Source organism: Manacus vitellinus, unplaced genomic scaffold (assembly GCF_001715985.3).
Source record: "Manacus vitellinus isolate BGI_N305 unplaced genomic scaffold, ASM171598v3 scaffold_1_pilon, whole genome shotgun sequence".
NCBI classification, from domain to species: Eukaryota; Metazoa; Chordata; class Aves; order Passeriformes; family Pipridae; genus Manacus; species Manacus vitellinus.
Window position 1 is genome coordinate 200,503 of NW_021939396.1, and position 14,128 is coordinate 214,630.

Genomic DNA, 14,128 nt, shown 5'->3' on the forward strand with positions numbered 1-14,128 from the left:
ATATATATATATAAGATTCAATATATTTATTCATTGCATACATTGAATAAAATCTAGAGAGAACTGATAGATACAAGACCTGGAGAATACAGATAATAATATGTAAATTTATTTATAAAAGAATCCCCATTTATTATTCTATGGAATACACAGATCTCGTATTTCAGTGCATGGACTCAGGGTGTATATTCAATATATTCGATAATTTGTGTCTCTGTATTGGGAGGGGTGTGTGTTTGTATCTCTGTGTCTGATCCAGAGATAATTTATGGACAGGACTTATGGAATTAGAAGATTTTCCGGAGCCTCCTGGAGGGGACTGATGCTGTTCAGGATCCCGAAAGCCGTCGGCACTGGAGAGCCTGTGGATGGACAGGGACACCTCCCACCATCCCAGGGTCATCCAACCTGGCCTTGGACACTTCCAGGGATCCAGGGGAAGCCACAGCTTCTCTGGGAATTCCATCCCAGCCCCTCCCCACCCTCTCAGCCAAGAATTCCTTCCCAATATCCCATTTGTCCCTGCCCTCTGGCAGTGGGAAGCCATTCCCTGTGTCCTGTCCCTCCATCCCTTGTCCCAAGTCCCTCTCCAGCTCTCCTGGAGCCCCTTCAGGCTCTGGAAGGGGCTCCAAGGTTTCCCTGGATCGTTCCCTTCTCCAAGCTGGACATTCCCAGCTCTCCCAGCCTGGCTCCAGAGGTTCTCCAGCCCTCGGAGCATCTCCATGGGCTCCTCTGGACTCGCTCCAGCAACTCCATGTCTCTTCTGTGCTGATGATCCCAGAGCTGGAGGCAGAATTCCAGGTGGGATCTCTGGAGAGCAGAGCCAGCGGGGAGAATCCCCTCCCTTGCCCTGCCAGCCCTTGGATATTTGATATCATTTGATATCATTTTTATTGCCCACCTTTGGTTGCCGATAAAGCCACAAGACCTTTCGCCAGGTCCTGCATCCAACACTGGATTTTCCAAGGTTTTCCATGAAATTCTGTGTGGTCTAAGGGTGACCCAAGTGTCCCTTGTGCCACCGACACCTTCACCCAACGGTTCCACCCCTGTGGCTCTTTATGGATTCCCAGGACTTGATGCTCCTCCCTGGAGCTATTCCACAAGGAGAAACCCTGGGAAAACTGGAAAGCAAGGGCAACCTCTCCTTTATCCAATCCCCTTCCCCCAAAAAGCCCGGCAGCGCTTCCCTGGTGGCACAACAACCTTCGGGAATGAAGGGGCTCTCAGGGCAAGCCTTAGGAATTGTAACCATTCCGTTTTCCAGCTCTCCTTTCCTTGGGAACACACGTTCCTTCAAAGGAGACGCTCTCCAGGGAAATTCTCTCCAATGCCCCACCGGCCGTTGGATATTTGATATCATTTGATATCATTTTTATTGACCGCATTTGGTCACGATCCTGCATCCAACGCTAGATGAAACCTTGGCTTTTCCAAGGTTTTCCATGAGGTTCTGGGTGGTCCAAGGGTGACCCAAGTGTCCCTTGTGCCACCGACACCTTCACTCAATGACATGGGCTCTTTGTGGATTCCCAGGACTTGATGCTCCTCTCTGGAGCTATTCCATGAGGAGCAAACCCCAGAAAAACCAGAAAGCAAGGGCAACCTCTGCTTTATCCAATCCCCTTCCCATAAAAAACCCGGCAGCTCTTCCCCGAGCTCGGTAGCCGGTGGAACAACAACCTTTGGGAATGAACAGGCTGTCAGGGCAAGCCTTAGGAATTGTAACCATTCCGTTTTCCAGCTCTCCTTTCCTTGGGAGCACACGTTCCTTCAAAAGAGACGCTCTCCAGGGAAATTCTCTCCAATGCCCCACCGGCCGTTGGATATTTGATATCATTTGATATCATTTTTATTGACCACATTTGGTCACGATTCTGCATCCAACACTAGATGAAACCTTGGCTTTTCCAAGGTTTTCCATGAGGTTCTGGGTGGTCCAAGGGTGACCCAAGTGTCCCTTGTGCCACCGACACCTTCACTCAATGACATGGGCTCTTTGTGGATTCCCAGGACTTGATGCTCCTCTCTGGAGCTATTCCATGAGGAGCAAACCCCAGAAAAACCAGAAAGCAAGGGCAACCTCTGCTTTATCCAATCCCCTTCCCATAAAAAACCCGGCAGCTCTTCCCCGAGCTCGGTAGCCGGTGGAACAACAACCTTTGGGAATGAACAGGCTGTCAGGGCAAGCCTTAGGAATTGTAACCATTCCGTTTTCCAGCTCTCCTTTCCTTGGGAGCACACGTTCCTTCAAAAGAGACGCTCTCCAGGGAAATTCTCTCCAATGCCCCACCGGCCGTTGGATATTTGATATCATTTGATATCATTTTTATTGACCACATTTGGTCACGATTCTGCATCCAACACTAGATGAAACCTTGGCTTTTCCAAGGTTTTCCATGAGGTTCTGGGTGGTCCAAGGGTGACCCAAGTGTCCCTTGTGCCACCGACACCTTCACTCAATGACATGGGCTCTTTGTGGATTCCCAGGACTTGATGCTCCTCTCTGGAGCTATTCCATGAGGAGCAAACCCCAGAAAAACCAGAAAGCAAGGGCAACCTCTGCTTTATCCAATCCCCTTCCCATAAAAAACCCGGCAGCTCTTCCCCGAGCTCGGTAGCCGGTGGAACAACAACCTTTGGGAATGAACAGGCTGTCAGGGCAAGCCTTAGGAATTGTAACCATTCCGTTTTCCAGCTCTCCTTTCCTTGGGAGCACACGTTCCTTCAAAAGAGACGCTCTCCAGGGAAATTCTCTCCAATGCCCCACCGGCCGTTGGATATTTGATATCATTTGATATCATTTTTATTGACCACATTTGGTCACGATTCTGCATCCAACACTAGATGAAACCTTGGCTTTTCCAAGGTTTTCCATGAGGTTCTGGGTGGTCCAAGGGTGACCCAAGTGTCCCTTGTGCCACCGACACCTTCACTCAATGACATGGGCTCTTTGTGGATTCCCAGGACTTGATGCTCCTCTCTGGAGCTATTCCATGAGGAGCAAACCCCAGAAAAACCAGAAAGCAAGGGCAACCTCTGCTTTATCCAATCCCCTTCCCATAAAAAACCCGGCAGCTCTTCCCCGAGCTCGGTAGCCGGTGGAACAACAACCTTTGGGAATGAACAGGCTGTCAGGGCAAGCCTTAGGAATTGTAACCATTCCGTTTTCCAGCTCTCCTTTCCTTGGGAGCACACGTTCCTTCAAAAGAGACGCTCTCCAGGGAAATTCTCTCCAATGCCCCACCGGCCGTTGGATATTTGATATCATTTGATATCATTTTTATTGACCACATTTGGTCACGATTCTGCATCCAACACTAGATGAAACCTTGGCTTTTCCAAGGTTTTCCATGAGGTTCTGGGTGGTCCAAGGGTGACCCAAGTGTCCCTTGTGCCACCGACACCTTCACTCAATGACATGGGCTCTTTGTGGATTCCCAGGACTTGATGCTCCTCTCTGGAGCTATTCCATGAGGAGCAAACCCCAGAAAAACCAGAAAGCAAGGGCAACCTCTGCTTTATCCAATCCCCTTCCCATAAAAAACCCGGCAGCTCTTCCCCGAGCTCGGTAGCCGGTGGAACAACAACCTTTGGGAATGAACAGGCTGTCAGGGCAAGCCTTAGGAATTGTAACCATTCCGTTTTCCAGCTCTCCTTTCCTTGGGAGCACACGTTCCTTCAAAAGAGACGCTCTCCAGGGAAATTCTCTCCAATGCCCCACCGGCCGTTGGATATTTGATATCATTTGATATCATTTTTATTGACCACATTTGGTCACGATTCTGCATCCAACACTAGATGAAACCTTGGCTTTTCCAAGGTTTTCCATGAGGTTCTGGGTGGTCCAAGGGTGACCCAAGTGTCCCTTGTGCCACCGACACCTTCACTCAATGACATGGGCTCTTTGTGGATTCCCAGGACTTGATGCTCCTCTCTGGAGCTATTCCATGAGGAGCAAACCCCAGAAAAACCAGAAAGCAAGGGCAACCTCTGCTTTATCCAATCCCCTTCCCATAAAAAACCCGGCAGCTCTTCCCCGAGCTCGGTAGCCGGTGGAACAACAACCTTTGGGAATGAACAGGCTGTCAGGGCAAGCCTTAGGAATTGTAACCATTCCGTTTTCCAGCTCTCCTTTCCTTGGGAGCACACGTTCCTTCAAAAGAGACGCTCTCCAGGGAAATTCTCTCCAATGCCCCACCGGCCGTTGGATATTTGATATCATTTGATATCATTTTTATTGACCACATTTGGTCACGATTCTGCATCCAACACTAGATGAAACCTTGGCTTTTCCAAGGTTTTCCATGAGGTTCTGGGTGGTCCAAGGGTGACCCAAGTGTCCCTTGTGCCACCGACACCTTCACTCAATGACATGGGCTCTTTGTGGATTCCCAGGACTTGATGCTCCTCTCTGGAGCTATTCCATGAGGAGCAAACCCCAGAAAAACCAGAAAGCAAGGGCAACCTCTGCTTTATCCAATCCCCTTCCCATAAAAAACCCGGCAGCTCTTCCCCGAGCTCGGTAGCCGGTGGAACAACAACCTTTGGGAATGAACAGGCTGTCAGGGCAAGCCTTAGGAATTGTAACCATTCCGTTTTCCAGCTCTCCTTTCCTTGGGAGCACACGTTCCTTCAAAAGAGACGCTCTCCAGGGAAATTCTCTCCAATGCCCCACCGGCCGTTGGATATTTGATATCATTTGATATCATTTTTATTGACCACATTTGGTCACGATTCTGCATCCAACACTAGATGAAACCTTGGCTTTTCCAAGGTTTTCCATGAGGTTCTGGGTGGTCCAAGGGTGACCCAAGTGTCCCTTGTGCCACCGACACCTTCACTCAATGACATGGGCTCTTTGTGGATTCCCAGGACTTGATGCTCCTCTCTGGAGCTATTCCATGAGGAGCAAACCCCAGAAAAACCAGAAAGCAAGGGCAACCTCTGCTTTATCCAATCCCCTTCCCATAAAAAACCCGGCAGCTCTTCCCCGAGCTCGGTAGCCGGTGGAACAACAACCTTTGGGAATGAACAGGCTGTCAGGGCAAGCCTTAGGAATTGTAACCATTCCGTTTTCCAGCTCTCCTTTCCTTGGGAGCACACGTTCCTTCAAAAGAGACGCTCTCCAGGGAAATTCTCTCCAATGCCCCACCGGCCGTTGGATATTTGATATCATTTGATATCATTTTTATTGACCACATTTGGTCACGATTCTGCATCCAACACTAGATGAAACCTTGGCTTTTCCAAGGTTTTCCATGAGGTTCTGGGTGGTCCAAGGGTGACCCAAGTGTCCCTTGTGCCACCGACACCTTCACTCAATGACATGGGCTCTTTGTGGATTCCCAGGACTTGATGCTCCTCTCTGGAGCTATTCCATGAGGAGCAAACCCCAGAAAAACCAGAAAGCAAGGGCAACCTCTGCTTTATCCAATCCCCTTCCCATAAAAAACCCGGCAGCTCTTTCCCGAGCTCGGTAGCCAGTGGAACAACAACCTTTGGGAATGAGCAGGCTGTCAGGGCGAGCCTTAGGAATTGTGAGCATTCCGTTTTTCCAGCTCTCCTTTCCTCGGGAGCAGGCGTTCGTTTCAAGGAGACGCTCTCCGGGGTTTGCATCCCGCTGCTAGGATGGGGGTTGGATCTTAATTTACGGATCTTCTCCGGCTAATGCGCGGTTTTATGGACGTTCCGCTAATAGCATTACGGGCATAGTTTGGGCTTAATGCGAAATTAGAGCTCCAATTTGCATAAACAAATTACTGTTTGGATTAGCACTAAATGAGGAAGGCGGTTGATGTCGGAGGAGATTGGATTCGGCTCTGTTTGGATAACGGGGGATGGAGGGAAAAGCTGGGAAGGCTCTGGGGCGGGGCGGGCGGTGCAGGAGGTGTTGGGTGGGTTTTGGGTGGTGAAGGGACAAATTGTCCCTCTGGGATCTTTGGCAAGACAGGGGAGGTTCAGGTGGGACATCAGTAGGAATTTCTTCATGGAAAGGGTTGTTAAACGTTGGAAGGGGCTGCCCAGGGAGGTGGTGGAATCCCCATCCCCGGAGGCGTCCAAGGAAGGACTGGACGTGGCGCTTGGTGCTACGGGCTGGGGGACAATGTGGGGATGGGGCACAGGTTGGACTCCATGATCTCAGAGGTCTTTTCCGTGATGATTCCATTCTATTTATCCCTAAGGTGCCACTTAAGATCCTTCAGGATAATGTTATGGGATTATTTTGGGATCCTTATGCCCTGGATTATGGCTCCTGATCCATCATTGTCCCACTACCTTGTTACGGGATTTGTGGATGTAGGGAAAGGTGGGAAGGTGGGAACAGGTTCCCAGCGCCACCCACTGAACCCCACTTGTGTCCCAGCATCTCCTGCAGGTGATAGATGGAGATGAGAATGGCCTTGGGTGACTTGTCCCGTGCAGGGATCATAAAATCATGGAATGCTTTGGGTCGGAAGGGACCTTAAAGACCATCTCCTTCCAACCCCCTGCCATGGGCAGGGATGTCACTTCTTAGACCAGGTGACTCAAAGTCCCATCCATCCTGGACTTTGAGCACTTCAAAGGGATATCAAAGCTTGTAGAGCTCCATGAAACTTGGTTAAGCTCAGGGAAGATCCCACATTGCTGATTCCATCATGGGATAAAATCCACATTTCCCTGTTTGCTGCAGGGGCTGGAGCTGCAAGCCAAGAGTTGGAGAGAGGCCTTGAAGGTCATTTTTTTTGGTGTGAATCAGAGCTTTTCCTCCCTGGCTTTTCCATACATCCCCTCCATTCTAGTGGAAGGTGTCCCTGCCCTTGGCAGTGGGGTCGGAATGAGATGATTTGGAAGGTCCCTTCCAACCCAAACCCATCTGGTGAGCGTCTGATCCGAGGGTTTGCTCATGGAGCAGCACTTTTTCGAGATATTCTCCCTAATTTGGACTCCCCTTGACTTTCTTACTCTCCTGCAGGTCCCTGTTGTTGAACCAAACCCGACCATTGCCCCAAGGTGCCAAATCCCAGCCGGTGCCGCCGCGGTGGAGGAGTAAAGGCTTCCGCTGCATCGGCGGCGTCCTGTACCGAGTGTCGGCCAACAAACTCTCCAAAACCTCCAGCACCCCCGTCAGGAGCAGGGACCTGGGCACGAAAACCCCCAGCAGAGCAGGTGAGCAGCAGGATTTGTCCCAGTTCTCATCCAAAATCCACGGAGTGAAGTTTTTGAGCCGTTTATTCCCAACCTTTGGCGTTGCTGCTCATCCTCCGGCCTCGTAGGAGAGCGGATGCCAAGGGGATGGATGCCCAGGGGACGGGCATCCTGTTGGTGCCAGGAGCTGTTCCTGCTTTACAGGGGCACCAAAGGGGAAATAATGTTGAAGAAACAGGATGTTTAAGAAAATTGATGTTTCTCTTAAGCCGGGCTTAGTTCAGGCTCGTAAATCTGCGCCGTTAAACTCGGTTCTTCTTAGAACCCGAGCAAAGCCTTGAGTGACTTCAAATGGCAGAAGGAAGAGTGACTTCAAAAGGTCAGAGATGCTCGTCAAACCCTGTTCAATATTGACCAAAAAATTTGGGAGGATCATTGTGCAGATAACCCTAAAAGACAGAATTCCAATATAGCTCCCAACTTCCCGTTGAGCTTCACTTAAATCTATGTTTCAGCTCCTCCTGGGTTTGAAGCCTCTTAGGGTTTAAAGTGGGTTTAAAGTCTTTTTTTTTTTGAGTTTCTGCTCGGTCTCAACTAGTTTTGCTCCATCACTGGTTTACTGATGGTTTTTTGGGGGAAGGTTAAACTGGGAAAACCAAACCCGGGGAATTATTTTTTGAAGGATATTTCTAATTTCGCCGCTTTTTTTTGCTTATTCTCCTTCCCCTTCCACGTTGGGGTTGGAACCATAAAACCCAAGGAACCGTCAGGATTTCTGGGTCATCTTCCGTCTCTCCCCATAATTCCTCCTCCTTCCCAAGGGGGAATTCCACAGGCACTGGCATCTCTTCCTTTGGGATAACTGGGGCTGGTTTGTGTGTTCTCGTCATCTACAAACTTTCCCACATTTACTCAAGGTTTTCAACACTTGCCAAAATTTCTTTAAAAGATGGGAAAAAAACAGCTTTTCCTTCCCTTCCGGCGCCAGACTCCGTGTGTTTGGAACAGCGGAGAGAAGGAAAACACTCCCGATGGTTTAATAACTCGGAGTTTGCTTCCAGTGGCTTCTAATTTTTCAGTTTCCCTGGATTTATCGGGGTGGGGTTTTGCCTCCACAATAAAGGAATGCGATACTGGTTGTCCCTGGCTGATCCATCCGCGTTCCCATCGAGGAATTTATTGATGACGAGTTAAAATTTGGTCCTGGGAATGCACTTCCTGCACCCCTTGGATGCAATCCTGGGATTCCCGGGAGCGCTGGAGTGTCTCATCCATCTCCTGGAGCAACGGGAAGAGCGGGAGTTTGCCGTGGCTTTTCCATAACTTCCTTCGTCAGTGATGGAGAGACGTGGAAAACACTCAATTTAGGAACCAGGGAAGTGTCACTGTCATTCCAGGAGTAATTTTTGGGGAATGTTTTGGGTGTAAAAACCCTCCCCCTGGAACGATTCGTGTTTCGGGGGCAGCTGCTGAGAACTGGGAACTGCGCTCTCGTCACACCTGTGGATCCACTCCCAAAGGAATTCCCGCGACTTCCACGGAAACCCACAAGCGAAATGCAGGAATAACACAAGCCACTGGATTGGGAGCTTGGATTTGGCCTAATTTGTAGCTCCATCAAGGATGGAGAAGCCTCAAAACAGAGCTCCAACAGTCACCGCTCATCCCAGCACAGGCCAAAGATGCAGAATCCCATGTGGAAAAGCCCTTTTCCTTCGGGATAATTGGCCTTTCAACAAGGATATATTTTTTCCCTTTGGAGAAGCGTTAGGAAACGGGCAGTGGGGTGGGGTGGAAGTTAATTAAACAAGCGGAATAATTGGGTTTCCCCGCTCCCAAGGAACCTTCCCTTCCTTCTTTCCCGCTAAAGAGTTTTTCAGATACTCGAAGAATTTCCATGAAATCCAGGAAGGAAGCAAAAGGTCCTGGGCAATGTAACGTTTCACGAGGAAAAACAGAAGGGAAAAGACAAGATTGAAAGCAACAGAAACCAATTTAAGGTTGGACGTTGTCCGGAAACGGGCCCTGACCCCAATCTCGGCGTGGCTCTGGAGGCAGGAATTGCACGCCGGCAGCTGGGGCTGACTCCAAGGGGTTTTCCAAGCGTCCAGGCTGCTTTTTTCCATGGGCAAATCCTCCCCTGTGTGATTTTCCTCATCCTCCAGGGAGGTTTTGAGCTCTTGGGAGGTGCTTGGTGGGAGAAAGGCCGGTGGGTTTGGGGAGGTGAAGGCGGGAACTGGCCCCTGGAGCAGTGGGATTTTGTTTGTCGGGGTTTCCAGTTTTGATCCATGGCTGTTGGATCCAGAGCCTTGGATTGCTGAGCTCCCAAAGGTGGAGGTTTAAGCCCTCTGGAGCCAACACGTGTCAATCCCTTGGCCCCTTTTGAGCTCAGTCCCTTGGGTTTGGGATTCCTCAAGCCCTTGACCCCTTTACAGTAAATCCCATGGGTTTGGAATTCCTCAGTCCTTTTTGAGCTCAATTCCATGGCCCCTTCAATCTCAGTGCCTTGTCTTTGGGATTGTGGGATCCCTTGGCCCCTTCAATCTCAATCCCTTGTTTTTGGGATTGCCCAATCCCTTGACTCCTTTGAGATCAATCCCTTGGTCCCTTTTGGGGTCAGTCCCTTGTTTTTGGGATTCCTCAAACCCTTTACCCCTTTACAGTCAATCCCATGGTTTTGGGATTCCTCAATCCCTTACCCTCTTTGAGCTCAATTCCAAGGCTCCCTCAGTCTCAGTGCCTTGTCTTTGGGATTTTGGGACCCCTTGGCCCCTTCAGTCTCACTCCCTTGGTTTTGGGATTTCTCCATCCCTTAACCCCTTTGAGCTCAGTCCTTGGCCCTTCCTGAGTTTGGTTTTGGGATTCCTCAATCCTTGGCCCCTTCAATGGCAATCCCTTTTCTTTAGGATTCCTCAGTGCCTTATTCCTTTGAAACCCAATCCCTTTTTTTTGGGGTTCCTCAGTCCTTACCCCTTTTGAGTTCAATTCCATGGTCCCTTCAATGTCAGTGCCTTGTCTTTGGGATTGTGGGATCCCCTGGCCCCTTCAGTCTCAATCCCTTGTTTTTGGGATTGCTCAATCCCTTATCCACTTTGAGCTCAATTCCTTAATCCCTCCAGAGTAAATCCCATGATTTGGGATTGCTCTGTCCTACTCCTCTTGAGCTCAATCCTTTGGCCCTCCAATCTCAATTCCTTGGTTTTGGGATTTCTCAATCCCTTGACTCTTTTACAGTCAATCCCATGGTTTGGGGATTCCTCGATCCTTTTTCAGCTCAATTCCATGACCCCCTCAATCTCAGTGCCTTGTCTTTGGGACTGTGGGATCCCTTGGTCCCTTCAATCTCAATCCCTTGTTTTTGGGATTGCTCAATCCCTTGACTCCTTTGAGATCAATCCTTTGGCCCCTTTTGGGGTCAGTCCCTTGTTTTTGGGATTCCTCAAACCCTTTACCCCTTTACAGTCAATCCCATGGTTTTGGGATTCCTCAATCCCTTACCCCATTTGAGCTCAATTCTTTGGATCCCTCAGCCTTGTCTATGGGATTGTGGGATCCCTTGGCCCCTTCAATCTCAATCCCTTGCTTTTGGGATTGCTCAATCCCTTGGCTCCTTTGAGATCAATCCCTTGGTCCCTTTTGGGGTCAGTCCCTTGTTTTTGGTATTTCTCTATCCCTTGATGCCTTCACAGTCAATCCCATGGTTTTGGGATTCCTCAATCCCTTACCCCTTTTGAGCTCAATTCCTTGGCCCCCTCAATCTCAGTGCCTTGTCTTTGGGATTTTGGGATCCCTTGGCCCCTTCAATCTCAATCCCTTGTCTTTGGGAATGCTCAACCCCTTATCCCTTTCTGGATCAGTTCCTTGGTTCCCTCAATCTCAGTGCCTTGTCTTTGGGATTGTGGGATCTCTTGGCCCCTTCAATCTCAATCCCTTGGCCCCTTCCATCTCAATCCCTTGGTCCCTTTCAGTCCCAATCCCTTGGTTTTGGGATTCCTCAATCCCTTGACCCCTTTGAGCTCCATCCCTTGACTCTTTCCACACTCAATCCCATGGTTTTGGGATTGCTCTGCCTTATCCCTCTTGATCTCAACCCTTTGGCCCTCCAATCTCAATCCCTTGTCTTTGGGATTCCTCAATCCCTTGACTCCTTTGAGCTCAATCCTTTGATCCCTTTCAGTCCCAATCCCTTGGTTTTGGGATTCCTCAATCCCTTGACCCCCTTAAAATCAGTCCCTTAACCCTTTCCACACTCAATCCCATGATTTTGGGATTGCTTTGCCTTATCCCTCTTGATCTCCACCCTTTGGCCCCTCCAATCTCAATCCCTTGGCTTTAGGATTCCTCAAACCCTTCCCCCCTTTTGACCCCCAATCCCTCAACTCCGGAATTTCAGGGATCAGATCTTACTCCAGGCTCCTTCCCATCATCTGCTGACAGAACGTGGAACCTGGAGCTCATTAATTGAGGTTTCTTCATTAATATAACCCTCAGGACCACCTACCCCATTCCTGGGACACGGGAGGCGACTGGGCGGGAAAACGGGGAAAATCCAACAAGCAGCTCATCCCTTTTTTTTTGCCAGTACCTTTTCCGGAGCAAGGGCTTGTTTCTCTCCGGTGAGGGAAATAAATTACCCCCGGCAGCTCCGAGTGCTGATCCTCGAAATCCGCGGAACCTTCTTAAATGAATAATAATTAAGGAAATAAATTTCCCGGAGCGCGGCCTTGAAACTTTGGCTTCAGCAAGAAAAGCCGAGAGGGGACTCGGGAAATGAATCGTTCGGCTCTTCCTGAAGAGGGATAATGGGAACTGTTAAAGGAGCTGGAGTGGCTCAAGGAAGCTTTTTCCAGAGGGTCAAGGTTGTGTGGGAGGAGGCTGAGTGGATGGACATTGTTGGAACGACGAGCGTTGAGCCCGTTGTTGTCCATCTGCTTCCCGTGTCCCAAATCAAGGAGAATTTATGGAAATCCTGCATAGGGAGGGAAAGAAGCAGGGTGGAAAAATTAAATAGGGGGGGAAAAAGGGAGAAATGGCAAAAATTGGGATGTGTTGGGGCTAAGGGATGGGAAGGAGGGGGAGGACACAGTTGGAATGATGAGTATAGTGGATGGCAAAAAATAGCAGGAAAACGGGATGACTCCGCTGTGGGCATTCCCGAGTCGGAGCGCCGGGAAGTGGAGCTGAGCACCTGCCTGGCATTGCTTGGGTCAAACCCTGTTTGTTTCCATGGATTTCCATGAATTATCCCTCCCTTGGGGCAGTGGAAGATGGTGGGCAGCAATGGGATCAATGCCCAACACTCGTCATTCCAACTGTGTCCTCCCCCTCTTTCCCATCCCTTGGCCCCAACACATCCCAATTTTTGCCACTTCTCCATTTTTTTTGGCCATTTCAGTTTTCCACCCTGGTTCATTCCCTCCCTGTGTAGGATTTCCATAAATTCTCCTTGACTTGAGACATCTGAAGCAGGTGGACAACGGGCTCAACACTTGTCATTCCAATGATGTCCTCCCCCTCTTTCCCATCCTTTGGCCCCAACACATCCCAGTTTTTGCCATTTCTCCCTTTTTTCCCCTATTTAATTTTTCCACCCTACTTCTTTCCCTCCCTATGTAGGATTTCCATAAATTCTCCTTGATTTGGGACATGGGAAGCAGATGGACAGCAATGGGCTTGACACTTGTCATTCCAGTGGTGATCCCTCTCTCGCCCATCCCTTGGCCCCAACACATCCCAATTTTGGTGTATTTGGGATCAGAGATATGGAAAGGCCTTAATTAACTCCTTTAACCTGACCTCCTTGTTTGAACCACGACTTGTGGTCGCGGAGCCGTCACCAGGGACAAATCCTGCCTTTTCCCCCCTTTTCCGTCGGAAGCTTGGAACGTCAGGCCGCGGAAAACGCCACTCGGCTGCAGATTCCTCCAGAGGAGCGGGGAGGGGGTGGAAAAAAAAAACCAGGCAGGAGTTGGGCAGGAGCCCCTGCCATTAATCACGGCTGTAATCATGCATTTAATGAACACGACAGCTCCCGCTCCCTCCGGAGCCGCGCGCGGAGTCTCCCGCCTGGATTAGGTACAACGATCACCGGGAGCTGCCGGCGTCAGGTTGGGATGATGCATGGAGAGAGAAACAACTGCTTTTCCACGGGCTGTGGGTTTCCTTATGGATGCTGCTCTTCTGACCGACGGAATCGTCAGGAAAGGGGGGGAGGGAAAACCACTTGTTCCTCCTGCGGGGGATGAGAGATCCCACCGGTGTGTCCCTGCGTTCTTCCCGGCGGCTTTTCCTTGTTTTCCTGCCTTTTTTTGCCTCCCCCCCACCCTTCTCCTGTGGTTCCTGAGCGTTCTCAGGGGAGGAACTTGCCCTGGCACTTCCTGAAATCCCTGGATTTGGAATATCAAGCTTTTGGAATATCAAGGAAGGACGAGTCGCCCTCCTCATCCAGCTCTCTCCCTGCTTGGGAAGCAACTGAGGAGGAAACTGGGATGGATTTGGGAGTGGGATGTGCCCAGTGTTGTGTCTGGATCCCAAACCAGATCCCAAAGTTAACCCTGAGGATGTCATTCCAGCTTTTTGTTGGATTTAGTCCAGACTGCAGCAAATTCCCGATGTTGGGATTTAACCCTCATCCCGCTCTCCGATGTCTTCTGAAATCCCAGTTTCCCCCCAATTCCAACACCATGGATACACCCTCCGCCACCGGGAAAATTGATTTAATAATGGATTTATTAATGCAAATCTCTTGGGAGCGGCTCCAACTGGGAATTCCAAGTTGGCAAGTACTCAAAAAATCCAAATTTAGGCTCCTTGGGCCTCCTGAAAAGTCTGGAATATCAACCCCCCTGGATTCTGTGATCCAACCCTAACCATTCCATGATTCTGTGATCCAACCCCAACCATTCCATGATTCTGTGATCCAACCCCAACCATTCCATGATTCTGTGATCCAGCCCCAACCATTCCATGATTCTGTGATCCAACCCCAACCATTCCA

At 49.8% G+C, this 14,128-nt stretch overlaps 1 protein-coding gene across 1 annotated transcript in view; it reads left to right on the forward strand.

Moving 5' to 3' along the window:
• The window catches only part of ZC3H3 (zinc finger CCCH-type containing 3), a 129,847-nt gene that overhangs the window by 79,660 nt on the left and 36,059 nt on the right, over positions 1-14,128 (forward strand). Inside the window, exon 6 of the mRNA XM_029959255.1 lies at positions 6,959-7,152. Coding sequence (XP_029815115.1) covers positions 6,959-7,152 — 194 coding nt within the window. The remainder of the gene's footprint in view (positions 1-6,958; positions 7,153-14,128) is intronic.